A 27,130-nucleotide genomic window follows, 5' to 3' on the forward strand; every position below is an offset into this window, starting at 1 on the left:
CAAAGGCCGCGTGGCTATTCCGATCGGGAGTCACACGGCCTCCTCCCCCCCGCCCCCCGGAGGGGCATTAATCACTAAAAGCCCGATTCCCTCATCATGAAAAACGGGGACTGTAATAACCTGCCACACCGAATTCACAGAACGGTTACACGAGGTTCAAATGACGCAGTCTAGATGGCAGTACTTTGTGGCCCCCGCGCTGAAGCTGTCAGCTGAAATGTCAGAATTACATGTCGACGGCGCCCCTGAGTGTCTCCTAAAAGGTGCATCAGGTTCCTTTTAATAGGATTGATATTCTTGCAAAATTATTTTTAAAACTACCCTAAAAATCTAACCGCCCTTCTATTCTTATTAATGTGCTTTTAAACCAGCGGCTCAAAAATAACTTTACAAAATAAAGATGCTCGAACGCCCCCTCTGCCTGCCGAGGCCCCGGGCCCCACGGTGCTGCTCCCCGTACACGGGGACCGCACGCTGCACACCCCCGACGGGGCGCTGCCTGCGAGCAGCTGCTCACGACGCTTCGGGGAGCGGAGCCAGCGCTCCGTGACCAACGTGCCCAGGAGTGAGCGGAATCCGTCGTGGACTGTCCCGACTCTGTGAGGCCAAGCTGCACGCCCTCCGTACGTAAGTGGGTATCTGAACCCCTCCTGGAGACCCTGCCACGGTGACTGACAGAGACGTGTCCCTCGGGTGCTAGGTCACAAAAAGCAGAGACTATGACCGGCGTTTCGTCGAGCAGAAGTCCGCCCTTCCCCACACTGCGTTTCCCGTGACGGCCTTCTCACAGCACGATGCCTCTCTGACCCCGCTCCCGTGCCCCCCCTCGTAGAGGCCCCAGCTCAGACTGCTGCTTCCCGGTCTGTCTGACTTCCAGGTGGTGCCGACCTGGAGTCCGGCCCTTCCCGCATCGTCGCCCCCTGCACCTTGACGCTGCTGCGCCCCAGCCCGGCCCCGCTTCCGCCAGGCGGGCCCACCGATGCGGGGAGACTGTGAGCCGTCTCCCCCGAACCGCAGTTACTACTAAACCTCTAGACTACGAGCCCCTGAAAGACGCACCATGTCTCGTCCCCTTATTCCTCACAGCACTGAGCACATCGCTTTGCGAGTAACAGAGACTCGGACACCTGTCAAACGCGCAGCAGGCGGCTGGTTCCTCAGGTCTGCGTCAGGACGCCTGGCTTCGCTCCCTAATCCTCATTGCAGAACAATTCACGAAGCGAGCCACGGAAAGGGAAACGGAGAGCTGCGGGTTGCGGCGAAGACTGTAGTTCCTCCTCCCCCTCATGCACAGCGAGTACCCACCGCCCGGTCCTGCCTGCGGCAGGAAGTCGCCTTGACCGAGCTGTAGCCCAGGGAACGTGACTAGAAGGGACGGGTGCCTCCTCCAGGCCTGGCCCATAGAGGGCTCTCACGCCTGCTCCGGTGAATGGGGAAGCAGATTCCCCAGAGCATCCCGACAAGACACACGTTCAGAAAGGCAGTGCCTCCAGCAGCCTGGGTCTTTGGATGACAGCTTTAAAGCACCGTACCCCCAACTCCCCCCACCCCCCTCCACACACTGCAGTGACCTGGACCCACCTCAGACTGTGTGGCACTAAGAAACGAGCTCTGGCTGTGGAGGCATTAAATGTTTGCATCTCTCACTGCAGCCAAACCTACCCTGACCATTCCAGGATCCCTTGAAGTGGATACCAAATAGTTTCCTTTCTTCCTCTACCTATAACGAGTCATTCTTATACCAAAACATCCTCTAAAATTTACAGCTTACAGACTGGAATAGACAAGATGAAGATAATAGCTCCCTACAATTCCTGGAAGAAAAGACTATTATTTAAAAAAAAAAAAATTAAGGTAACTCCAGTCCGAGGTACTTGCTGGACAGACGGCCCACAAGAACCGCAGGGGGCAGTCTGCTAACTGAGACACCGTACTGAGCCACCTCACCTCCGTCCTCTGCCAGCTCCTCACAAGCCTCTCACTCTCCTCTGAGGGACTCTGTGAAACCGACCAGGAGGCACTCCCCCGCGGGTGTGCCTGCAGACAGGAGATGTGCCGCAGTGCGATCATTATCACAGGGACTCGGCACTGCGCGCGTCAAGCCACCACCTGCGAGAGGCCTAAGAGCACAGCTGGGACACAGTGAACAGCGCCGTTCCCTAACCCCGGCACGGGAAGCACCTCGCCTGCGGCTGTAAACCGCCCCGTGCGTCTCTGAGACACGAGTCATGACTATTTGTATGTGTTTAATAGTGTCGTATACAAATTGTTATTACTAGAGTGTATTTTATTATTGCATGACTAACAACTGTTGAAGTGTGTACTGATGTGTCTTCTACCCATGGACTAAAGACTCTGTAGTCTGGCAGGAGGGAAGGGCGGGGATTCACTGGGCCCAGCACCCACCGCGCGTGGCTCCATAAATAACTCAATTAAACAAACAACTGCGCAAAGTGCTTTGCTCTAAAGAAGTTCAGGTTCTCTCCCTTGGCTTTGAAACCCTGTAAGATCTCAGCGCTCCTAACTGCTTCGTGGCTTTTGAAATTCTTTTTCATATTCTCGTTTGATCTTTGTGTGATCCTAAGATTGTGCTGTGATTAAACCGGGGCTCAGAGAAGACTTGCTTGAAGTCACACTCAGCTTGCAGGTGACGGAACGCGGGTCTCCTACTCCCCAAGCCCAGCGGTCTTTCTGCTGTAACATTCTCCCTTTCGCGTACAGATGGATTTAAAGCAGCTTCTAAAAACCTCAAGTTTAATTTCTATGTCACTTTTTGAAATCGGCATGAGTTTTCCTAACGAAGGATTTAATAACGAACAAGTATTTGGAAAATATAAAGAAAATATCACTGAATGTTGTAGACTCAAAACGTAGAGCAAAAACTTCAAAATATTTTGTTCCCATTAGCTCTAAAACACTACAGCGCTTGCGCCTTCCTGAGGACTCACTCTTCATGCAAAGCCCCTTCCCCCGGGCCACAGCCCAGTCCTCTATAAACCCAGAAGTCCAGGCTCCAGGCTCAACTGTCCTCGGTTTCCTCGCACCCTGCAAACGCCTTCTCCTCCCTGGGAGACACACTCACTTCACATGGAGACTAGGGTGGCGAGAGCTGCTCTATGTATGCTTCTCGCAAGGAAATGGAGGCATGGTGAAGAAAAAACACACAAAAAAATGACCATTATTTATAAGCTAGAATATATTTTTATATATTTGAAAGGCTTTTCCCACTGTCAATTCATTCCACGACCACTTTCAAGTAACTAGTATGTCTAAGATGCATTACAGACACCACAAGTGCTTGCCTCCTCTCTTGGTATTTCTGGTGTCAAATGCTATTTCAGATGCCGAACACAAAAAATAAGTAAGACAGTCTGCCTATGAGGCAGCTACCAAAACGAACACAAATTACTGTACGTGAGGCAATATAAGTTCTACACGAACGCACACATGACGTGCCATGACAGCAAAGAAGACCAGTCAGAGTTAGGGAAGTTACAAACGGCTTCATGAAGACCTTGGTCTCGAAAGATGAGTAGGATTCAGTATGGCAAAATAAACGACATGCGCAAAAACACAGAGAAATAACGCAGCATTGGCGTGGCGGAAAGTTGGGTTTCATTAGAACAAGAGGTTCACAGATGGGGGACGAAGCTGGGAAAGGAATTTGGAGGCACAGACTATAAAGGTTCTTAGGTACAATGCTAAGGAGATTGGAATTTATCAGCCAGGCGATTCAGAGAATCATTCGGCTTTTAAGCAGGGGCAATGCACAGTCAAATTTACACGGCAGGACAGTAACCCGAGGTAGGGTAGAAGATAGGTAAACATGAAGATTGTCGGGAAGACAAGGTGGAAAGTGACTTTACTGACCGAAGCAAGAGTTGGTAGAGGCCTGAAAGCATCAGCAGCAGAAATAGGTAGAGGGAAATGTGAAGATCAACGAGTCATTTCTGACAAGACTGGCAGAGAAAGGGCGGAAAGAACTGATGTTTCCAGCTGGAACTTAATGACGACGTCGCTTTGCCATGCTACGGAGTCAAGGAGAAATAGTGTTTTTGCTTTAATCACTTTTTCCTGGACTGAGAGGAGGATGCAAGTTTTCAGCCTTGAAAACGGCTGTTTGTTTTGTTTTAAAGCTACCTGTGAAATGTCAGGCAAAGCTCCGGGCATGTGGATGACAGCTGGAGACGTAGATTTGAGATGCTTTGTGAGATGCTTCCAAGCAGGTGATTCCACAGCCACAAGGGCAAAGACAGAACCAAACTCAGTCTTCAAATAAAACCAGCCCAGGAAGGATAGAGGGACAGGATAAGCAGAGAAAAGATGATGGCGACACATTCGAAATTAGACTTTTAAGTCCAATACCAATAGTTTGGTGTTCACACACTCAGAGATCACAAAACATGTCAAATGATGGTGACACTGACGACCACAGCTGAATATTACATAACCGCAAAATACGTTAGCGAACGGAAAGGAGACAGCGGAGGAGCAAACGACAATGCCGACGTGACCACATGTGAACTGAGACTGTAAAGGCCAGACCACAAACTCCGAACGCCTGCGCAAAAGACATGGGCAGCCCAACTGGGAACTCGGCAAGACCCAGAACAGCTCCAGCCCCGTTCCAGAAAATCACAGGGGCTGTGGAGAGAGTCACATACACTATGGCCTAGTTACCTAAAGGGGGCTACAGACCCAAATAAGTTTCTAAAGAGGACAGGTCAGGCAGAGTTGAACTTGACACCAGGTAAGTAACCAATCATCCAGATTTAAAGTATTCCGTTGGATTGTGCATCCACGTGTTCCAGCTTTGTTTTTAAACACAGGGAAACTGGAGGCATAAGGTGAGAGAAGGCGTGGTGATCTGTAATGGGTGGGGGAGGGGTGGGGGAAGCGCTCCCAACGAAAAGTGTGAAGCTACCAGATGCCTCGACTTCCACCTGCACTGACTCCAACCGCAGCAGAATGAACGCTTGGCATGTTCTGAAACCTCCTGTACTTCCAAGCACTTTATGCCTTCCTCTTTTTTATTTTTTTTAATTTTTTTATTGATGCAGCAAGATACACAATGGAACAAACACTCCGGCAAGCTGATCCTGGACCTAGTTCTGCCTCCTTATAACTCAGTGTGTTAACCTGATTGGATCTGCTCGACGGTGAAATGGGCTTGTTCTCATAGGTTCATACCAGAGGATTTTTCCCATTTTATCTACCTTTATTTTAGCACAGGGCCAGGCGCTGGCACACACCTGCTGGTGCTACCATCCTTCCTTCCACAGGGCTTCATTACCTAGACTTCCGTGGCAAAATCACTAACTTCTTTAGGTTCAACGACCCCCTCAGTGATGCCTTAGAGTCCTATGCTAGTTGCGTAATTAACACGAAGGAAGTGCTTTGTAAACCATAGCGTTCAATATAACATGTAAAGCACAACTGTTTCTAGAACTACTAAACAGTAGCAACTCCCATTTTACCTTTAAAAGAACTGCAAACACCAAGAGGTTTAAATGACCAGTACCTAGTAAGTTAGGGGAACAGCTCGACACCTACCTAAATTCCTTCCATCACCTCACATAGCTTGCTCAGATCTCAACGTATCCTCCACAAGCTCAAGGCCTTCCCACATCACCTTAATTTTCTTAATATTCAGGTAAGGGGCAGAGAGGCTACAAATAAATGAAAGAGTCAAAAGGACACAATAAAATGACTTGCCCAAGATCAAAACCCCGGAGTAGAAAAGGAAATGCTGGCTTGCTGGCAGCCAAGGCCACGTCCCCCGTGACTCCCACAACCACGGAGAAACAACGAGCTCCCCACTTCCCACTTGCCGGGTGCAAGGACGCGGTATGGGGGTGCCCCCGGCCCCCTGCATGCACCCCCCCCCGCCGCTCCTCTGCAGCTCGCCCGCCGCCGACAGCCCCGGCCCCGGGTCCCCACGTCCCCCCTCGACCCCTCCTAACACACACACACACAGATCCGCTCCCCGCCCGGGCGCCAGACCCTCGCTCAGGACCCCAAAAGGTTAAGAGTCCACAGCGCAGGGGCCCGCTCGCGCTCCCTGCCGCGTCGGAGGCCTCACGCACTATGGCGCTCCGGACCGGGGCTCCAGTCACCGCCGTCGCCTCCGGGCCCGGGGCGTCCGGCCTCCCAACCCCTGCGTCCCCAGGGCAGCGCGAGCTGAAACAGGCCTCGGACTTCCTCTGACAGCTCCGCCCCGCCGCAGCCCCGGGAAGAGCCCGCCGCCGCGACTGACGGACTCCCCCCGCGCCCAATCGCAACGCGCGTGCGGAGGGGCGCGCTGACGGACTGCGCCGGCAGCCAATCGCAACGCGCGCCGGCGAGGGGTGCGGCCACCGCTCGCGGCCCCGCCCCTCCCGTGCTTCCGCCGGGGCGAGGAGACGAGTGGAAACTTTCCCAGAGTTCCTCCGAGCGCGCGGGGTGGGCGGAGCGGCCAGGTGAGGGGCGCGGCGCGACACGACGCCCGGGGCCCCTCAACGCTGTGGGCCCCCGCGGGCGCCGGGCGGTGCGCGCCCCTCCTGGCGGGGTCCGCGGCGGCCCCCCAGTTATCTAGCGTTTCGCCGCCCGATGACAGGAGCCGCGCGCCCGCGAACGCGGCTACGCCCGCACCTGGGGCGCGCGTTCGCGCCGCGAGTCGCCCGCAGGCGTACTCCCCGCCCCGCGTAGGGGCGCGCGGCTACCCCGGGGGGCGGCCGGCGGCCGGTACGCCCGCCCCGCGCCGGCCAGGACTCGGGGCTCGTTCGCCGCGCCCGGCCCTGGGGGCCATGGCGGCGCCCGGGGACCCGCGGCGGCTCCACAGGCTGGTGCAGGAAGGCCGGCTGTGCGCCCTGCGGGAGGAGCTGCAGGGAGCGGGGCGCGCCGCCTGCCCGGGGCCGGCCGGCGACACTCTCCTGCACTGCGCCGCCCGCCACGGGCGTCGGGACGTCCTGGCCTATCTGGTCGAGGCCTGGGACATGGACATCGAGGCCGCCAACCGAGACTACAAGCGGCCTCTGCACGAAGCGGCCTCCATGGGCCACCGGGACTGCGTGCAGTACCTGCTGGGTCGTGGAGCCGCGGTCGACTGCCTGAAGAAGGCCGACTGGTAGGTGGCCGGAGTTCCACAATGACACCCCTCCCCGCAGAGCCATGGATTCCCACGTACTTTGCCACCGCAGCACAGCTTCCCAGCCTCCCCCTGGAAGGCACGCTGCTCCTGCCCTGGGAGTTAACTAACTGTTCCGTCCAGGCATTCGCTTCTTTTTATGGAGCAGGGAACAGTATAGAATATGATCAAATAGAATACTATGGAACAGCGAATTGTTTATGCTGCATATGACATGAGTCCCAGGGTGTGAAGTTCTTCTGAGGACATCTAACTGAGCGAATGGTTACTTCAACAGCATTGCCTTAACTTTTTATTTTGAAATAGTTACAGGTTCGCAGAAAGTTGCATAGAAATGTGCAGGGAGGTCCCATGTCCCCTCCCCTTGGCCTCCCCAAAGGTAACGTCTTACATAGTTGCAGCACAATAACAAAACTAAGGAACTGACATGGCCGTAAGCAGTATCTGTATGCACATGTCACCAGATTGTATGCACACTCAGTCCACCACGTGGAGCCTTGCGTGACCACATCCACAGTAGAGACACACCTGCACCATCACTCTGTTAGGCCAGCATTGTTTTCAGAGCTCACTATGGGCTCCTTAGAGGTTATGAACATCTTAAGAGTCATAGCATAACGGTGTTCCTGCCTGCAAGTAGTCCCTGATGTGGTGGAAGTAAGAAACACAGCCATACGCAGCAGCCGAAATGAAACTTGTCCACTGAGGAGCAGAGGGGGCCTTGTTGTGTTTCGAGGGTTGTATTTTGGCTATGACTAAGCATGAGACTGATTGCTTGTGCTACTGGTAAATTAGTCTACAGACAGTTCCAAGAGGCATAGACCTCATACACTCCTCAAAGCAATTCTGCAGATAAGGAAATAGCCTCCTAAAAAAAAAAATAAGAAAAGAAAGAAATGAGGTTTGTTTGATCTGTTCAGGAGATGTAGTCATGGTGAGACATTTTTGTGCATTCTCACCGTTTTGGATTTCTAGAATACCTCACCTGCTTTTCCTGTCTTGCTCAAACTTCATTCCTGCTGTGAAGCCCTTGGAGATTTCAGCCTCCGTTTCTCTGGGTTTCTCCCTCTTAATCTCTCGTTTACTATCATTACTCTATTACTCCCAAAAAAAGCAGTGTTGGTAATTAATATAGCGATCTTAAAGGGTAGGCCCCAGATGAGACCTTAGAGCTCTTCCAAGCTCCCACTGTGGGCCGGACATGGCTCAAACCCCGCGAGTGAGGAGGTAAATGAGACCAGTGCCCGCTTCTCAGGAGCCATAGCTTCCTCATTTGGCAGATGAGAAACCAGAAGCTCACGGAAGGGAAGTGGCGTACTCCAAATCACTTATGAGGGAGCAGAGGAAGGCCAGAGCCATCTCCCTTGATGTGAATGTAGTTCGCTCTCCCAGAGTCATGGACATAAGTCAGTTCAGAAGTTAATCACGCTGTTTCATTTGCTTCAATGTACAGCTTACGGCGAGGTGCGGTGTCGGATGCGTAAATGGTCTCCGCCTGCAGTGAGTGGGTCAGTCCAGCACAGCGCCTCTTGCGCAGCTGTTCTTCAGGACGGGCTACTTGTGATTTGGAGTAGCTCGGCCTCGACTCAGTGCCATACCATAAACCAGCTCAGAAGCCGCTTTGCCACCCCGGTCTCCTCCTTTAGGCATGCCTGCCACAGACAATTTCCCCTTGTCTCCTCCAGAGTCCTCGGGGCAGGCAGAGGAGTTGCCAGTCAAAGCTGTTTTCCTGGCCCCTGAGTCCTCTCGGTTTGCCACCTCTGCCGAGGACATGCGTTTTTCTGAAGACCTGGTCACACGCTGCTAATGCTCTTTGATCTGACAGCTGGTCCTGTTTGACCTTAGGACTCCTCTGATGATGGCTTGCACGAGGAGGAATCTCGAGGTGATCCAGGACCTCGTGGAACATGGTGCCAATCCGCTTCTGAAGAACAAAGACGGGTGGAACAGCTTCCACATCGCCAGCCGAGAAGGTGACCCTTCAGTCCTCCAGTACTTGCTCACCGTTTGCCCAGCTGCCTGGAAGACAGAGAGCAAGATTGGCAGAACTCCTCTGCACACGGCAGGTATGCCCAGAGCCACTCGGGGTGCAGGCACAGGTGTGCGGCCTGCTGCCGCAGTGCTGCCAACCTTCCCCGAGGCAGGGTGACCCAGGGGGCGACAGCAGGTGGGAGATAAGAGCCGCTGTGGGCTGTTCTGGCACACACTTTGTGTGGAGCTGACGTCACCCAGCACTCAACGTGCTCTCCTTTCTTGCCTTAGTTCACTTTTCATGCATATCCGTCCCCCACCCCTAGGTAGATGGTGAGCTGGTTCCTCACTGAGTGTTTGACCTCGGACAGGGAACTCAGTCTCTTGATCTAGTTTCCTCATCAGCAGGATAACAATGATAATGCTGCCCATATGACAGGTTGTAGGGCTTAAGGACAGGACGCATGCGAGTCCCTTGGCACAGGGCTCGGCTCCATGAGCGCAGAACTGGCCACTGCTATTTTCATGATCGTTTTCACATTGTGATTATTATTAAAGGCAGGAGGAAAAGAGACCATTTAAAAAAGATCTTCAGCAATACCTACCTCTAGTGCTAGACATTTAAATAAATCTAGGTGCTCATAATTCAACACCTGGGCCTGAGTATATTTTATTTATCTAGTGGTAATGCCAAATAGAAATTTGGGGTACAGTTTTCATTGTTTGGAATAATTATCCTTAACTCTGGACTATGTGTAGATTATTTTAAATTAGTAAAAGGCAAAAGTGCTGTGGTATCAGATGAAGCAGATTTGAAGGAGCTCAAGAGTCCAGATCAAGACACTGAGAAATCTTGAGCTTCTCGATAGTACACTGAATTAGAATGCAAGGCTTTTAGTTTCTTCGAAAGCCAATACCGGTGACAAGATATAATTTAGGAAATACGCATACAATTATTCTACCTACCGTGGGCAGTTAGGGACCAAGGAATCCTTTTTAAAACTTTGCCAGTGAGTAGAAAACCGTTCTGTTCTTGCGAATTATTTGACTAGCTCCCCTGCTCTTCTGGAGAGAGTCAGCGTCCCGCCATTCCACAAAATAGTGGAGAAAACCAAGTAGTCAAAATATTTATTATCGACTATAGCTGTTTTAGTAGGAGAATTAAATTCCTGGTTATTTTGCCATGGATTACTATGAAAGTGTTTTATGTTTCCTGGGCAAAATCTGACAGGCCCTAGGGATTTGTATCATAAAAGTGAGTAGATAAATTTAGGATTAAAAATCTGCCATAAAAGTGCTCATATAGACAGAATAATCGGCGTTGGCTTTACAGTAAAAGCATCCTTCTTTACTCCTTATCCAGCTAAATTTTTATTAGCGTACCTAGTAAAAGTTACTCCTTCCCGTAAGTCATAGCTAAGAGGATCGGGCAAAGACAGGTGCCAGGAGGAAGCATCTCAATATGCACTAAAAGGCTCTAATTCTCAACTCTCTCCTCCCAGCGATGCATGGCTGTTTAGAGGCAGTAAAGGTGCTTCTTCAAAGGTAAGAACAAAATAGCAAATTGAGAAGTGTTTGCCAATTATGACAGTTAATATCGATGCTGCACAAAGAGAGAGCTCAGACAGATTGTTCAAAGAGAAACTACCATACCAAAAAAGAAATGAACAGAGGACGTAAGCAGATAACTCAAAGGACATGAAAGAAAAATAGCTAACTGACATGAGAAAAAATTCAGCCATTTGTCTGTTCATTAAACAAATATTCGTCTATTCCTTTGGTGCCTGTGATGAACTGTACCAGATGCAGAGGCCACAACAGACACAAGACTGGTTTCCCCTCAGGGAACTCACAGAACCCGCACAGCCGTGTGAGTCTGGCGGATGTTACGAGGAATTGCAGGCTCCCTACAGGAGCGTGCGACAGGGAGACCCAGCTTAGCCTGGGAGTCGGGAATCTCAGCCCCGGTGACACCTCACTGTGACCTGACGGAGGCTGACAGTGGGAGGCTGGGGGCGTGCCAGGCAGAAATAACGCGACCGCGATGCTCAGAGCTGGGAAGAAGCACAGGGCACGTCAGAAACAAAGGCGCTCGGGGTGCACCTGAGGCCTAGAGGGGAGAACCGTGCGAGGTGAGGCAGGAGAGGGAGGCCAGGTGTCGATCAGGTGGGGCATCATAGGCCACGGGAAGGATTTTGGCTTTTACCCTAAGCATGTAAAATGCCACCGAAGCGTTTTAAGCAGGGGCTGAGTGATACACTTGCATTTTTCAAAGATCCTCTGGTTGCAAAATAGAGAATGGACTAAAAGGGAAGCAAGACAAGGGCTGTGCAAGGTGTTGGGAGGCTGTCGCAGTGCAACGAGAGAAATCACGGCGACCGGGCTAAAGCCAACGTGGACACGAAGACAGAGACCTGGAGACGCTTCAGTAGAATCCACAGATCTAGGTGAAAAACTGAATAACGGGAATGAGGGAGAAGGACGACTCAGGTGTCTCGCTTAAGCAAATGGCGGTGGTGGTGGTGGTGGTGATGATGACGGTGGCGGTGATGGTGGTGGTGATGGCGGTGGTATTGGCGGTGGCGATGGTGATGGATGATGGCGATGGCGCCATTTACCAAGGTAGAGGACAGCGGAAGAGCAGGTTTGGTGGTAGAAGATGACGGTTTCATTTTCAGACGCGTCGAGCCCCGTGTGCCTGAGAGACACCCAAAGAGAGACATCAGGTTCGCGTTACCACACTTAGATCTACTGTCGTACCTGTTTTCACCAAAACAATTCGCAGAGGATTGTCACTTTTACAAAAACAGCCGTTACTGCACTAACGTAGGTCCCTCGTACAAGTCAGGTGGCAGACGCGAACGTTCGGAAAGCCAGAGGTACTCTTGGCTTCCAAAAGCTTTCACAGGAACACTCTGCTTTCAGACGGGGAGACCTGTCGTGCTGCAAAGGAAGAGTGATAACGTGGGAGCGGAGGTGCCGCTGGGGCTGGAGGGGAGACAGGCCCCTGTGCGGCCACGCCGACGCTGCGATTTGAAGGGTGGGTTGGAGTTTGCCGGGTGAATAATGGAGAAGTAAAAGCAGAGGGGTCAGCAAATGCAAAGCCAGCGATGTGCCGGGCAAATGAAGGGGGGGAAGGAGATAGAAACAGAAAGGGTCGTGTGGAGAAGAAAGACAAGAAGACGGTGGGAATAGAAGATGCTTGGGCAGGTGGCAGGTGGGACTGAGAACGTGGGAGGCCAGGTGAGACCATGAAGTAGGTAGGAAGGAAAAGGGTAGGACAGATGGGAGGTGGGACTGGGCCGTGAGAAAGGTAGAACCATGAAGATCGCAGGCACGAAGGTAGATACAACAAGTTGGACAGGTGGGACACGTTAGGACCCCAAGGAAGGTAGGAACGTAAGGAGAGGTGGCAGGCAGGACCGAGACGATGGAAGGACCATGAAGTAGGTTGGAACGGAAGAAAGGACAGGTGCTGGTCGGACCGAAGAGCTGGGAGGACCGCTAGAACCACGAAGTAGATAGGAATGGAAGAAGGGACAGGTGGCAGGTGGAACCCAAAAGACGGGAGGGCAGCTAGGACCAGGAAGTGGCTCGGACCAAGAAGAAGGCGGGACACTTGGACCGCGAGGAAGGTAGGAATGAAAGAAGAGACAGGTGCCAGGTGGAACGAGAAGCTAGAAGGACAGGAAGAACGTCAGACGGAGAAGATAAAACAGGAAGGAGGTAGGCGCGGAAGGTCGGAATGTGTGGTACGTGGGAGGTGGGGCTGAGAAGACGGTGGGATAAGTAGGACCAGGAAGAAGGTGAGAACGAATGAAGATAGGACAGGTGGGAGGTAGAACCGCGATGATGGGAGGACAGGTAGGACCATGAGGAAGGAGGGAACGGAAGAAGATAGGACAGGTGGGAGGTCGGACCACAAAGAAAGTTAGACCGGGAAACAAGCAGGACCGAGAAGGCAGGAGCAGGGAGAAGGTAGGTTGCCGTAAGCCCGGGGAGTGCAGGCTAGAGAAACTCGGAGGGGTAAGTTGGTGCCACATTGTCCTGACCATTGCAGGTCATGTTGAGGTTTCAGAGTTCATCCTTTGTTTTTTGGAAGTGCATTGTTAAAGGTTTTGAACAGGAGCAGTCATGCCCAAGTTACATAGTGGAAAGGTTATTCTGGTAGCTGTGATGACGGGTCGGCAAGGTGGGAGCTGAGGTGGGCAAAAAATATTAGGAGGCTTTTTGTCTGCTGACTTGGTCTTAAGGGGTGAAAGCGGAGATGGAGAGAAAGATACAGTTTTAAAGATACAGAGATTTTGGTCATAGCTCGGTCACGAGGGCTAAGGGATGACTTCGGGGCTTCTGGCATGAGACGCTGGAGCGGTGACGGTCCATAAAATGGGATGAGGACGGTTAGAAGAGGAGCAGGTTTGCTGGGGAAAATCTACGTACTGTTGAAGAGCTAGATTCTGACGTTGAGATGGGAGGAAAGAGGGCGAGGGTGCCAAGCTTCCACAGCCCTGCAATGAGGCGCGCCATCTCCTGCAGGGGGTGCAGCGGGAGCTCTTCTCAGCTCTGTTATTCTGGGTTTGGGCTCCAGGTGTCAGTATGAACCAGACTGCAGAGACAGGTGCGGCCTCACCCCTTTTATGGATGCGATTCAGTGTGGGCACATCGACATAGCCAGGCTGCTCCTCGAAAAACATAAGGTACAGCAATGCTTTGGTTTTATTCCTTTGGTTCTTCCTGTGAGTTTTAGGTCATAGGATGAACAGAAACCTTATCCAGATCCTGGGTTCAAATCCCAGCACTGCCATGCCCCCTGTGGACTCCTTGACCTCTTTAAGCATCAGTGTTTCCATGTGTAAAGCAGAGACAAATTAAAATTCTAAAGAGGGTCACTCTAAGATCTAACTAACATAGTGTGCGTAAAGCAGTTGGCAAAGTATTCAATAAACAGCTGTTTTATGGTGATAGTGAACGCTTCCCACTGAGTGCACTGTTTGTTTGCTTAGAGAGTCATTGAGGAATCTGGCAAAAGTTAGATAGCATCTGCCCAGAAAAAAGTACACAGACAACAGCGTTTAGCCAAGATGTCAGGTGTCCACAGACCCAGGGTCCTCTGCTTCTTAGTTTTGTTCCTGTTTCCCCAATCTGCTAGGCTTGCGTTTCCGCCGAGGACTCCCTGGGGGCCCAGGCCATACACAGGGCAGCAGTCACCGGGCAGGACGAAGCCATCCAATTCTTGGTGTCCGACCTTGGCATTGATGTAGACGTGAGGGCAACGTCAACCCACCTCACGGCACTTCATTATGCAGCTAAGGTTGGTTTCTTTTCACAAGGGTGTCCCTGCTTCCTTCGGCTCGTTGTACCCCACAGGGGGGAAGCTCCACCGTCCTGTTTCTTCAGCTCCATCTCCGGAAGAAATTGCCTGTGACACGCTGCCGAAATGCCATGGCTCTGAAGTCCTGTGTTCTTCTAAATAGAAACCCGCCTTTATTTGTTGCTGGGTAAAAACTGAGAACATCACTTACTCCACATAATGCTTGGGCTTTATGTTTCCTCCCTCCGTTTTTTGTATCTAAGAATAGTGTTATTAGAAGCCATAAAAATCCATTGCTCTCTGTCCTTGATGGCGGGTTTCGTGAGTTAGGGAAGCAAGGGAATTGCATTTACCGGGCTCTCCAGGGTGTAAAATGTTCAAGACATGCAGAAAGTTTCCATGGGAAGAGCCACTGCTTGCATCCTCCCGTTTTCAATGCCAAGAGTATTTTCCATATTACCTTTAACACGATGAGCTGCCTGCCTGTACTTGATTCTCTAGCAACAAGAATAACTGTTGTCAGGTGAACTGCACCCCCCTCCCTGCATCCCTGAGGAAGTGGAGGGACCGATGGCGTGGGCAGGGAGCGTGGTCTGCGGCCACAGGGCGTGAGGAGCTGGTGGGTCCCGCCATGGGAAGAGGAAACTACAGCCTTGATTTCAATCTCAGCACACAGTGGGACTAAGTGGCTGGATAGACAGTGTATAAACTGCCTCGCGAGTGACACGGCCAGCTGCGACAGGGCTCCCCAGGGAGGTTGCCGCCTGTTCGGTTTCTCTCTGCTTTAAAGGTTTTAGCAAAGCCTGCGTTTGCTTGGGAGCGTTTGGGATTGTGTGTTCTGAATAGATCACAACGCACTCCTCACGCCGAAGAGAACCCAGTCGATGGGGTTCTTAGTCGGTGCTTCGGCCTGCAGAGTCGGTCGTCTGTGCTCTAATAGCTGACTGTCACCCAGACTTGTTTTTAAAGATTGGTTTGGACTTTGAGAGCGACGTGACGAGTTTTCCTTTAGATGGGGAAACTCAGTGTTAGCAGTTGAATGTTTTAGAAAAAGGATCTAATATGTGCGTTGGAGATTGTGTTTAAAGGTCCTTGCCACAGTGCTAACGCGTTTATCTCAACCCTCAGGAAGGGCACGTGAGCACGGTTCAGACACTCGTCTCCTTGGGCGCCAGCCTCAACGCTGAGGATAACAGAAAGCGATCAGGTACGGCGTGTTCGTACGTGTGCCTTGAGGTTACTGGTAAAGGAATGTAAACGATGCGCAGACTTTTAAAAACATTGGCGTTGATGCCGAGTAGCTCAGCAACTTTACTTTGCAATAACATCTTTGTTTACAAAGCTGTAGCAGTGCTGCTGTTACCATGGTGATGATGATGACTGCTCACCGTGACTGCTGTTATGATTGTCTTTACTGTTTTGAACCATAACAGTACGTGTGACATAAAAGCATTTTGTATCTTTGTCTATGATGCCGCCAGCTATCCAGGTGTCATGTAGATTCTTCATAGGTCATCTCTCTTTGAAGTATATTTTAAAACTATAATCACTACAGTTTTCTAAATTTAGGACCAAGAAGGATATTTTGAGCGCTAAGTCTTTAGATCTGGATTTCAGAGTAAACTTCGTGGTGTTCTTTGTGTCGGTGGGCATCTCACCAGGGTCTCAGCGGGCGCTTCGTAATGCCTCAGACCCACAGGTGACTAACCCTCGCCTGGGGCCACGGGCACGGTCACTGCTTCCAGGGTCCCTGCAGGGCTGGCTTCTAGCCAGAGGGGCAAGATTCGTCAGCCACTTTTCTGTATGTCACATCATTATTACTTACCCAGGGAATTCACAAAGCTGAAAATGTTTTCACACCATTTAGAGTCTCTCATTTTTCATTACCTCGCTTTGTTGTTTTAGACAAATCTTTTAAGTCCTCGCCAGTTGGTCTTGTTATTCTTAAACCATTTCCAACTCAATCAGGTGAAAAGAAAAAGTGTTTTGATCCAGTGCGGGCAGAGTCATGCAGGCGGATGGTGGGAATATCAGATCTGTGTAACCGGAAGAATCGGTACTTTGTGAGGAGCAGCCTGCTCGCCAGGCCAGTGTTGCTTCGGGGCCGCGCACTGAGTTCGTGTGACCTCTGTCTCCGCTCAGCCCTGCACCTGGCCTGCGCGGGTCGGCACGCGGCTTGCGTTGAGTGTCTCCTGCAGTTGGGGCTGAGGGCCACCCCAGACGTGACGGGCACCCCGGCTCAGCAGCTCACACACAGCACGGACGTCCTTCAGTGCTCCGGCCACAGCGTGACGGCGTTTCCCAGCAAAGGCGACGAAACCCTGCTAAATCGTCACCAGGTTCAGTGACATCGGTGAGTGGCCCGTGTTCTCAGCCTCCCTCTCTCCACTCCAGCTGGGGGCTCCCGGAGCAGGTGGACGCTGGCCACACCGAGGTCTTGACACACTTGGAGTCTCTCCTTAGGCTGCATTTCACGGTCTTCGTTCCCTTCAAGGGGACTGAGATGAAGTTTGTGTGCTCCTCAGAGAAGCTCACAGCGCGCACGAATGTAACGTGATTACGCACGTTTGTATATGTGTTTGTGTGTGGATGAAATGTTTTATAGTAGGTATTATGATAAGGCAGCGATAATGTTAAAAATATAAGGAATTGCTGTTGGCTCGAGCCGTAAGTCCTGATCGGCCTGTCTCCGTCACAGCGGCTTAGTTTGGGCTTCCAGCCAGGGAGGAAGTGCTTGTGATCTACTTACACAGATATGTGCAAGGAATTCATGAAAACATTCTGCATTCTACGTAGTAGCACTGCTGGTTAAATTATGTTTTGATCTGGAGGTGGTTTTTTTATGAGGCAAGTACTTTATTGACTTCTTTCAGGTAATAAATATACCTAAAAAGCTCATCCAAGATATTTTCAAAATGTTTCTATTGCCTTAGTTGAAAAATAGGGTTGTCATTGAAGCCCACGTCACATTTTTTTGTCCTGTGCCTTCTGCCACCAAAGCCTGTGATCGCGAAGCAATGAATGCTCGCTGTTGTAACTTGAAAGAGATTTGTAGCAATTTAAACGAATTGTAAATTGGATGAGTGTTCAGGCATTTGGACTCCTTCCCTTTATTTTTCAGTCATTTTCTCTGAGTTGCGAAGGATGATTGGTCCCGCTCAGCCTGGGGAAAGGCCGTGCACACCCATCACAGGCCAGACCGGCCCCTCGTTCAGTGTCGCACACCCAGCTGTTCTCGGCGGTGTGCTGAGCTGGGTGGATAGCGAGAAATTCCAGATCCTTCCCCGTTAGTCCCAGGTGGTGCTGGCTGAATCCTGTCCCTGACAGCCAAATAAAGCCCCTGGCGGGATACAACCTGATTCTGTGCTCTTGCGATCTCGCCAAGTCACACGGTGTGCGTCCGCGTTGGTCCAGGCTTCAGGACGTCTGTGTCGCTGCCCTGTGGGTCTGAAGATGCGCATAGCCACATGTGCAGGTGGGACGGAAGAGCATCTGGCGCTGGCCACCTCGTCCCTGTAGCAGGTGGGAAGCAGCCTTTTGTTTGCAGTGACTGCGCATGAGACCCATTCACACCTGCAGCTTGGCCTCTGCCTTACCAGCCCTCAGGTGCCTACCTGGGCCAGCAGCCACGGAATGTCAGGTTACAGATTCGTTCCCAGAGATGGCCATGATGATGGTAATGTCAATTGTGGCAAAGGTGGTGGTGGCAACATAGTAACAATCTGTTACTGTAATATGTTAAGAATGCTAATGACCCTAGTGACGGTTACTACTATTCCCTACTTCTAAGTGTAAGTACTCTCACTTCCTTTGGGTCTCTACTTAAAAGTCACCTTCTCAGTGAGGTGCTCCCAGGCCACCTGATGTGAACCTTTATTTCCAACTTCAGCGTTTCTGTCTCCCTTGCTGCTTTTTTCTCCTTCGCATTTACCGCTATCGGCTGTTCTGTACATTCAGTCATTTGTTTCTCGTCGTCTCCCCCATGGGAATGTCAGCCCCTTGGGCGGGGCTTTGTCCCTCTCGTCCGCTCACTGTATCTACGGGCCCAGTAAGGTTTAGAAATTCTTACGTATGGTAAGAACTCTCGTTGCTCGAACTCCCGGTACGTGGTGGGTCCTGTGCCGAGCGCCCTGCCCAGGTGGTCGCAGTTCGTCCCTTGGCTCTTGCACGGTGCAGCTCCCCTGGCTCCGTCTCCAGCGTCTGCCTCACCCAGACTTGCGTCACGGGCTGCTCTCGGTCCCCAGCCCCCAGGCACTGCTCAGCCCGCTGCAGTCCAGCTCTGCCACACCAAGTAAAGTAGTCCGCGTCCTCACATTACTGGTCCTTTTGGTCCAGTTATAGTCACCCCCGCGCGTTCTGGAAGCTCGTCCTTGTCACCTCTGATGACACGGCCCGGGATTTCCGTTCTGACTCCCGTTTCGGGCTCCGCCGTGAGCGCCTCTTCGAGGGCCTGTCGCGTCCGTGCCGGCATGCCCACCTCTGTCTCCCCCACTGCCGTCCTTGTTCTGCGTGCGCTCTCCTCGGCTCACCTGTACTCGAGCCTTGGTGACACCCCTGTCGCCAACATTTATTTTCTGCTGCCTGTTGTACTTTTTTATGGACGTTCCAAGGCTGTTCCACATTCCAGTCCTTCAAAACCTAGGTCTCCTCATAACCTGCTTCCATATGTGCCTGTGTTCGCTGCCTGACTTGATGACACCACGGTTCACCTGGTCACCCACACCGGGAACCGGGAGTCCGACTTGTCCGGCAGGAAGCCCTGCTCAGTCCGTTCCGCTGCAGCCCAGCTGGCCCCGGGTTCAAGCTCGCAGACGCTCGTCCAGACACTGCTGCAGCCTTCCAACTCTTGCCGCTCCCCGGGCTCATGCTCCTCACAGGCACCCACAGCTGTCAGCTCCCACTCACAGGACCAAGGGCCCTGGCTGCTAAGGGCAGCCCGCCGCGTCTCCCCACCAGAGAGCACCCGACATGCGCACCGGGGTTCCAGCGCCTGAGCCAGGACCCGCTTCCACGGGGCTTTTGGCGGGTCCTGGTCCACAGCGACGTCCTGATATTGACCAGGCAGAGGTCCTGGGAAGAGATGCAAATTGCTAAGAATTGTAAACATTTGAAAATACCTAGGACCCAATGTGTTATCAAAATAAATTACGCGAGAAGTACTTAGGCGATCAAAATAGAAAAGGGATTGCAAAATGGGAAAGAAAATCAGAAACTCTGACCAAAAAAAAAAAAAAAAAAAAAAAAAAAACGGGAGAGAACAACCATACAGGAAGGGGGCGGAGGCGGTGTGGGAGGGGCCCGAAGTTCAGCTTCGAGTGACGTACTGGACTCCACCAGCAGGGGGCAGCCCGGAGAAGTGTCCCTTTTTGTTTTCCCAGAGTTTTTTGAGGCTCCTTGTAAAATACAGAACGGTTCAAAGAGAAAACAAAAACGACCTGTGACCCTGCTGCCTGGCGACGCTCTTTTCTCCCGATGCTCTTCCAGCCGTGTGCAGTTGGGACGAGGCCGCGTGTGCAGCTTTTCCGTGACTTCACGTTGCACGCCCGCCCCGACGTGCTCCGAAACTGAACTTCTGTTTTTGTCGCTCTTTAGCACTCCACTGTACTCTTGTCAGCGTTTGTGCGTTTATGTTGCTTTGGCCATTTTGTTGAGGTAAGACGTAGGCAGGCTCGTCGATGGCACCGTGTCCATTTGGACTGAAAGCAGCGGGGCAAGGCCTGAGGAAAGGCACGTGGATCTGGTCGCCGGGGGCCCGGGCTCAGCCAGGGCTGGGAGGCGGTGGGCCTGAGCAGGCGTGTGCTCTTCGGCAGCGTCAAGTGACAAGGAAAAAGGCCTCAGGAGGCAGCTGGACGAGACAGGTGTTTGTAGAACGGGTGAGGCCATAGTGTTTGCAGACACAGAGGAGGACCTCAGCGGGGGAGAGCGGGTGCTCCGAGCTCCAGGAGCCGAAGGAACTTTGGGGGAGGAAGAGAGGACGGAGATGAGAGAGTTTCCGGGGGAGCCCACCTCGCATCTAGTTCAGCATCAGCATTTGGAGGCTGCGGGGTTGGCGGAACGTGTTACACTTCCCACAGTGATGAATGATGGCGGTGTACATGTTGGATAGTCTGGCTTTCTGCCTTCTTAGAAAGAGTGATGGGATCTTACTGAGAAAAAACGAGGTAGGAATGGGGCTGGCCCCTGGCCACAGCTGTGGCAGGCTTTGCTTGGTGTGCGTGGCGAAGGCGTATTGTACAGCATTTACAGCAGAGGGGTCCCAACCCTGGACCCCGCTGCACAGCGGGAGGTGAGCAGCGGGCGAGCGAGCGAAGCTTCGCATCTTCGCAGCCGCTCCCCAGCGCCGGCATCACCGCCTCAGCTCCGCCTCAGATCACCAGACACTAGATTCTCGTGGGAGCACCGCTCCCTGGTGCCGCAGAGGCTGGGGACCACCAATGCACAGCATCCCTGAGAAAGATAACACACCACGTGATGCAGACGGGCCAAGCCCTGGGGAACGGTTACCTGTCAGACACCCGGGTTCTGCCCCGTGCCGCGTCTGGCCTGGCACCTCGGCCTCTGCGTGCGTGCGGGTTTCGGCCAGCCTCCAGCTCGGGTCACCCCGTTCCCTCCGGGCGCGCAGAGGCTCAGCGCGCACTCGCGGGGAGGCACCCTGGGGACCTGTGGGGCAGCGGAGACCGCGGAGCCCGCCGACTCACCCCCGCGCAGGGCTCCCTGCTCAGGGCTCCCTGCTCAGCGTGGTGACAGGCGGGCGGAGCCGGCGTGTTTGCCTGCAGCGAAGTGGGACCTCGCCAGACTCGGAGCCAGCAGAGCCGGCTCGCACCCGGACATCTCGCCCGGGGGGAACGCGGTTCGTAACTACTGCCGCCGCGGCGTGGGAGGCACACAGAAGGGAGGCTGGGCGTGGGCCTGGGGTGCCACACGCACCACACGCCCCCCACTGGTGTCGCCGGAGAACCCCCGCGACGCACCACGTGTGGCAGCGCCGGCCCCTCCGCCCTTCACGGGCGCCGGGAGCTGTCACACTGCTCCTGCTGCACGTAATAGCTCGATGTTTCAGTCTGTCTCTTCAATTATGAGTCAGATTCAGGATCTTTAGATTTGTTTGTTGGCCATTTTTGTTTCTTTTTGCTATTTTTATCTGGATTCGTTGGCTGTTACCTAGTAGCAAACTCTCCTAATACTCGGTGGCTTAAAAGTTCTTTTTAAGTTGATCATTTTTACATAAAACTCAGACAGTAACTACGAAATTGTCGGTATATATGCGTAAGTGAAAAAAACAGAAATGACCTATACAGCTCCTCTTTCAAAAGCCTGTTGAGTACGTGCAGACGACGTGAGGCTAGTCACTGGGGTGCTCGGGTGGGGAGACCGACGGCGTGGGGGGGGCTCGTTCTGTCCTGATCACAGTCTGTGATTACTTTGAAGCAGCTCCCAGAGAGCTAGCTCGTTCACCTGGGCCAGATGCAGTGTTCATGGGCTTTATTTCCCCTCATTTTGCTTGAAAATTCACAGTCAACTAAGGTTCAGACAAATGGCAGAAACCCGGGAACAGTGCCAGCGTGCAGAGGACCCGGGCCGGGGGAACGGCCGTCTGGGGCTCTCGTGTCCTTCCCACGCCTGGCCAACTCCGTTTTATCGTGTGACATTAGACCGAAACAGAAGCCACCGAGTAAGAGGTCTGCAGGGAAGGAAAGACATGGCCCCAGAAGCAAGGGAAAACGGGTCGTCCGCACCATCACCGTGGGTGCCAGGTTCTCCCAAACCCCCCCTCCCTGACCTTGTGCGCGTGCGCACACACACGTACATGTCCACGGCACAAAGATCAGCAAAACTATTTTCTCATGTAATGTTCCCTTCTCAGAGCTTCCATAGTGCTCTATTCACACCTCCCCTGTTGCCTATTGAGATGTAATTTAGCTCCTGTAGCTAAGACCCAAAATAACAGTGGTGTAAACACAAGCTTAACGAAGGAGCCTGGGCGAAACCAGCCTGGGGCGAGGTAGGCCAGTGAGCCAGGCTCCCTCCGGTGGCTCTGCCGCGCTGAGCACCGGGCCCTCTTCCGTGGGGTCCAGGAAGGCACACCAGCCTGTGTGGGGACAAGGGTGAAGGGGCGGTCACGCCCGTTTTAAAGAAGGCCTGTATGTCATTTCCATTGATGTCCCATTGGCCATAGCTTAGCCACACGATCTGAGAAGAGAATGTAAGTTGGGGGCACAGAGGGCCCCTGCCGTGTGCCCTTAGCAGAGACCCACACACTCTCCTCAGTCACAGCCTTTGAAGTCCTAGTGGGCAGAGAGCAGTTGGCTCAAGATCTTTGAATCCGTAAGGGACACAAGGCCCTCTGTGGTGACAGAGCTGGGGGTGGGTCCTGTGAGCCTGTGTTCCTCACTGGAACGCCTTGCCCTCTGGGTCAGTGAGAGGAGTCCCAATGGCACGCCCTCTGCTTGCTGTGAGGACGAGGGCGCTGGTGCCCGTGACGCCCGCCGCACAGGGAGCTCCGTGAGCATCAGCCGTCGGTGCCATAGCCGGCACCAGCAGAGTCTCCTTGTCCAAGGCGAGTGAGAGCGGCGAGCGCGACAGGGAGGGCCGGCCCCGCATAGTCGTGGAGGCGCCACCGGTATTTTGTGTGCCCCGTTTTCCTCCTTCCCTCCCTGGGGACGCCCCCGCCCACCCTGGTGCCTCCATTTTCTTTGTCAGGAAACTCGGTCTCAGTCTTTATCCGTGCTAAATATTAGTGAACGAAAAAAATTCAGACTTCACCACTCCCTGAGTTGTGTGCGTTTTAAACAAGAATCAAATCATTAAAGCAAATGAAGATCTCGAACACGAAATTTTAAAGAAGGCGTCGCGTCTGGGCCTCCCGCATACCTTCACGTTTTCTGTCCCTTTCGTGACTTGTGGCATCTCAAATAGGTCCACCTTCCTCCAGGTCCCCTGCGCGGGCGCCCTCTTGTTGCGGGTCGGGGGAGGACAGGCGGCAGCGGGTCACACCTTCCCTGCCTCTGAGAGTCACGCAGTGCCGCACCCCACGTCCCTTTTGTCGGGGCGGGGCCTCCCCAGGCTTAAGGGGAAGGCAGTGGGCCCGCCCCTTTGCGGGGAGGGCCACAGCTGTGGGACAGCTGCTGGGCCGTGGGGGCCTTTTCAGACCTAGACGCGCCTCTCAGGCCTCAGTGACTCTAACGGCCTTGAGCTGGTCTTGCTGCTTCTGCTTTGTTCCTTCCCTTCCTGTGGTTCTCACACAGCATCCGGAAGGCTGGCGACAGGGGAGGTCGCGTCCTGGCTCCCGGCCCTCCAGGACACCTGCCCGCGGGCCCCGCCCCTGGGGCGTCATGCTTCGCGTCACAGCTTTCGGTTCCTCATGCAGACCGGATTGTCTTCTACCCCAGTGTCTTCCCAGAAATGTGTCCTCTTACCTTGCCACGTGTTGACTCCTAGTCACCCAGGTTCCTGAATGTCGCGCCCCAGAGGAGCCTTGGCCGACCCCGCGACAAGCAGGCATGTCCTGGTGAATCCTCCGAGCTCCTCGCTGGCGCCGGCTGTTCACACGTGCTGCGAGGGCGCCTGTCTTCCCCACGGCCGCGTCCCTCGTGCCGGGCGCCATACGGGCCCTCTGCACGGGGGTGGTGGGGACGAGGAGCGCCAAGCATCCGTCTCTGCCCTCCAGGGTCTGGTCTGAGAGAACAGCAGGGCTTGTCACGTACCTGTGACGGCCCCGTGGGAGACGCGGCCTTCGGGCTGGGACGCGAAGGGCGGACATGATCCGACTTGTGGAGACGGCGGGAGCTTGTGAGCAGAGCAGCCAGGGTGTGACACGAGATGGGGCTCCTGGGCCCAGCCCCAACAACACAGGTCTCAGACCCAGCAGGGTATCGACGGAAATAACGTCAACTGCGTGTTTCATCAGAAAAGGATATTCGGCAAAATAAGGGGCCGGCGCGGCAGCCAGGCCCTGGCCCACGTGCCGGGCGGGGGGTCTGTGCAGACGGATGGCAGCAGCCAGGGGAGGGGCGCTGGGGCCGCAGAGCGGTGTCGTGGACAGAGTTCTTCCCACGGGGGGCCCGTGCGCCGGGTTCTCCCCGTTACGCAGAGGGCGAGGACTTCCACGAGCCCCAGCTCCTCCCGTAGACCCTCCCGACCCGCATGTCTGCTTAAAGTTCCAGTTCGTATCAAGGGTGTCCCAGAATTCAGCTCCACTGTCTAGCAGGAGATGGCGTCAGGCTCCACAGGGCAAGGGTTCAGTCCCGCTGCCGCAGGAAGCGACGCCCGGCGGAGGAAACCGGACGCCAGGGCAGCTCTGCCGGAGGAGGGAGAATGAGGGCCGGCGGAGAGCGTGGGGCGTTCAGCAGCCCAGGCACGAGCTCCCCTTGGGCAGACTTGTCACACTTCATATCCCTCTGCGGTGCCCACGCAGGGCGCGTGATTCCTTTGTCTGAGTTTTCACGCGTGCCTCGTGACTCGGGATGGGAGGGGGAGCTTCGGGTGGGGGCCGCGGGTGGGGAGGAATTTCCAGGCCGCTCTTCTTACAGGTCGTTTGTCTTGTGACCCTGGCGTTATCAGCACTGTTGCAGGATTCTCGTACCGAGGGACATTGAGGCCATAAGCAGGAAGCGGCACTTACTGACGCTGGCACCTGCTCAGCGGATTCCTGTGCAAAGGCTGAGCCCCGATTGTAACATAACAGGCCGTTTTACACAGCCTTGTCATTCCTACACAGCTACAGAGATAAGGAAGGACATTAGTGGGATAGTAAGCCATGAATCAACAGATGTGAGCTGGAGAGCCCTTGAGGTGGGGGAGGGAGCTACGGGGGAATGTGAGCCGGAGAGTCCTCGGGGGTGGGGAGGGCGGTCGGGAGTGGACCGTAACAGGCCGAGCCGGCCATTTCCGCAGACCTTTTCCCCTGCGCCCTTTCAGCTGCCTCCTCTCCTCCCACACCACATGACCGCCCCCGACGCACACGCACTCAGAGACGCCGGCCTCAGCCTAGGCTCCGACCCGCTTCTGCTCGGGATGCCGGTGGCAAGTCCAGGTTGTCACTGTGCTTCCGACGGGTGTAGGTCAGTTTCCCACAACCCCCTCCTCGAGGGCAGTTAATTTACCGGAACGGCATGGGGCGTGCTCACTCCAGAGAAGGCTTTGTTGTTGGTCTGAAATTCAGATTCACTTGGGCGTGCCCCAGAGTTTGGTTGGCGAGGTCTGGCAGCCCTGAGTCGGATGCCATCTCACAGAGCGCTGTGCCTCTCCTGGGCAGCTGTCTGCTAAGCGGTGCCACCCCCTGGACAGTCCTTGGTTTCCAGTCTCACGGCCTGGGAATGCAAGGCATGGAAACTGTGGCTCTTCCCTGGGCAGGCCTGCACGCGGCCCCCCTCAGCCCTGGCCGCCTCGCACTAGTGACACCGGACATGTCGGTGGCTCTGCCCGACACCAGAGGGCTGGGACACGTCTGCCTGGGTGCCCTGAGCCCGCTGCCTTCTGTCAAGAGCAGGTGGGCAGAATGAGCTCTGTCAAAGTCACCACGATTCATGAGACTTTGGACCAAGTCACTCGCAGAAGGCCACAGTGCCCACCCACACTGTGGTCAGGGCAGTGCCTGGCACGTAGAAGGTGCCCGTGACCTGTCGCATCTCCATCTTTAAATCCGAGAAGCCGTCCTCAGAGCGTCTCCGAGAGCAGCTGGCGCCCTGCCCTGTCAGGAAACAGGAAGTGACGGTCACCAGACGTCACTCGTTTCCACACGAAAGGGCTAGCTGTGTTCGTTACCTAATGTTTCCAATCAGCCAGGAGACTTTTTTCTTTCTTTTAAAAATCAGAGTTGTGCCTCGACTGGAGCTGCAGTTTCCCAGTGCGGCTGCCCGAGTATCGTCCGGGGAAACAAAGCCCGAGAGCTTCTCTGCCCATTGCTCACCGGCCTTGGCACCATGCGCGACTTCTCTGCCCAGAGGCCAAACAGCCTCTCCGCGGGGCTTACTCATTTTTTCCAGCACATGTGACACCCCCCTAATAGTGGTGAGACACTTTCACTATTCATATTTCAGTGTGGACCAAAAATAGGTTGCCGTGACAACAGGCGATTAACCGGCTCGCCCGCACTTTCCCTCGCTTTGCTATTTGGTATTTGTTGGGTTTCGAGCTTGGTTTCATTTGCCACGTCCAGGAACCAGCTAAGTGGCTGAACTGCCTGTGACTCGCCAGTAGGCCTGGGACGCTGTAGCTGGGGGTCCCCCATGGTCAGCACTGCGTTGTAGGGATCATGCATCTTGACCATATTTTTCCAAGTGACAAGGGACAGTGGGTCGGGGAGAGAAGCGGCTCACCGTGACGTCAGCTGCTCAGCTCGGCTTCGTGACCAGCCGCAGCAGCCTTGGCCGGTTTATCGTGGCGGCCTTTCTCATAGGGTGTCCAAAAATGGAACGGGCTGCAGTAAAACTTGCTCCCCAGTCTTAGGGATAAACAGTGATCCCTCCTTTTCTCTTGACTCAAAGATGAAGAGCTGCATTTTACAGGCGAGTCATGACCTTCGAAGGAGCCCTCGGAACATCCGGAACCAGTTGTTCCTCACAAGTTACTCTCAGTGAGAAGCAAGGTACCACTCCCTAGTCTGGACTTTCCAACAGGGCAGCTGGCCACGCTGACCAGCCCCCCCGGCAGACGGGCCAGTGGATGTGTTCAGGGCTGTAGACAAAGTGCCTGGTTCCGCAGGAGGGCTTGAAAAATAACCT

General features: G+C 53.9%; 2 protein-coding genes across 8 annotated transcripts in view; one reads left to right on the forward strand and one right to left on the reverse strand.

Annotated features, from left to right (window-relative positions):
• FBH1 (F-box DNA helicase 1) overlaps positions 1 to 6,212 on the reverse strand; it is a 34,341-nt gene extending 28,129 nt beyond the window's left edge. The window contains exons 1-2 of one of the 5 annotated variants that reach the window (XM_036228208.1): positions 6,087 to 6,211; positions 5,554 to 5,669 (exon numbers count right to left, since the gene is read on the reverse strand). Coding sequence is in view for 1 of the 5 variants with exons in the window: in XM_016127982.2 (XP_015983468.2) it covers position 6,087 (1 nt within the window). In the remaining 4 variants the exon portion in view is untranslated. The other 4 variants (XM_016127982.2, XM_016127986.2, XM_016127981.2 and 1 more) reach the window with 4 other exon arrangements.
• Positions 6,213 to 6,442: 230 nt separating this feature from the next.
• The window catches only part of ANKRD16 (ankyrin repeat domain 16), a 28,954-nt gene continuing 8,266 nt past the window's right edge, over positions 6,443 to 27,130 (forward strand). Inside the window, exons 1-8 of one of the 3 annotated variants that reach the window (XM_016127976.2) lie at positions 6,443 to 7,105; positions 8,972 to 9,192; positions 10,600 to 10,642; positions 13,686 to 13,794; positions 14,247 to 14,408; positions 15,537 to 15,615; positions 16,377 to 16,761; positions 17,530 to 19,656. In XM_016127976.2, the coding sequence (XP_015983462.2) occupies positions 6,786 to 7,105; positions 8,972 to 9,192; positions 10,600 to 10,642; positions 13,686 to 13,794; positions 14,247 to 14,408; positions 15,537 to 15,615; positions 16,377 to 16,756 (1,314 nt within the window). In that variant the 5' untranslated portion in view covers positions 6,443 to 6,785 and the 3' untranslated portion in view covers positions 16,757 to 16,761; positions 17,530 to 19,656. Of the gene's footprint in view, positions 7,106 to 8,971; positions 9,193 to 10,599; positions 10,643 to 13,685; positions 13,795 to 14,246; positions 14,409 to 15,536; positions 15,616 to 16,376; positions 16,762 to 17,529; positions 19,657 to 27,130 lie in introns of those variants that run through there. The other 2 variants (XM_016127977.2, XM_016127979.2) reach the window with 2 other exon arrangements.

The sequence above is a fragment of the Rousettus aegyptiacus genome, unplaced genomic scaffold (genome assembly GCF_014176215.1).
Source record: "Rousettus aegyptiacus isolate mRouAeg1 unplaced genomic scaffold, mRouAeg1.p scaffold_m13_p_10, whole genome shotgun sequence".
In the NCBI taxonomy this organism is placed as follows: Eukaryota; Metazoa; Chordata; class Mammalia; order Chiroptera; family Pteropodidae; genus Rousettus; species Rousettus aegyptiacus.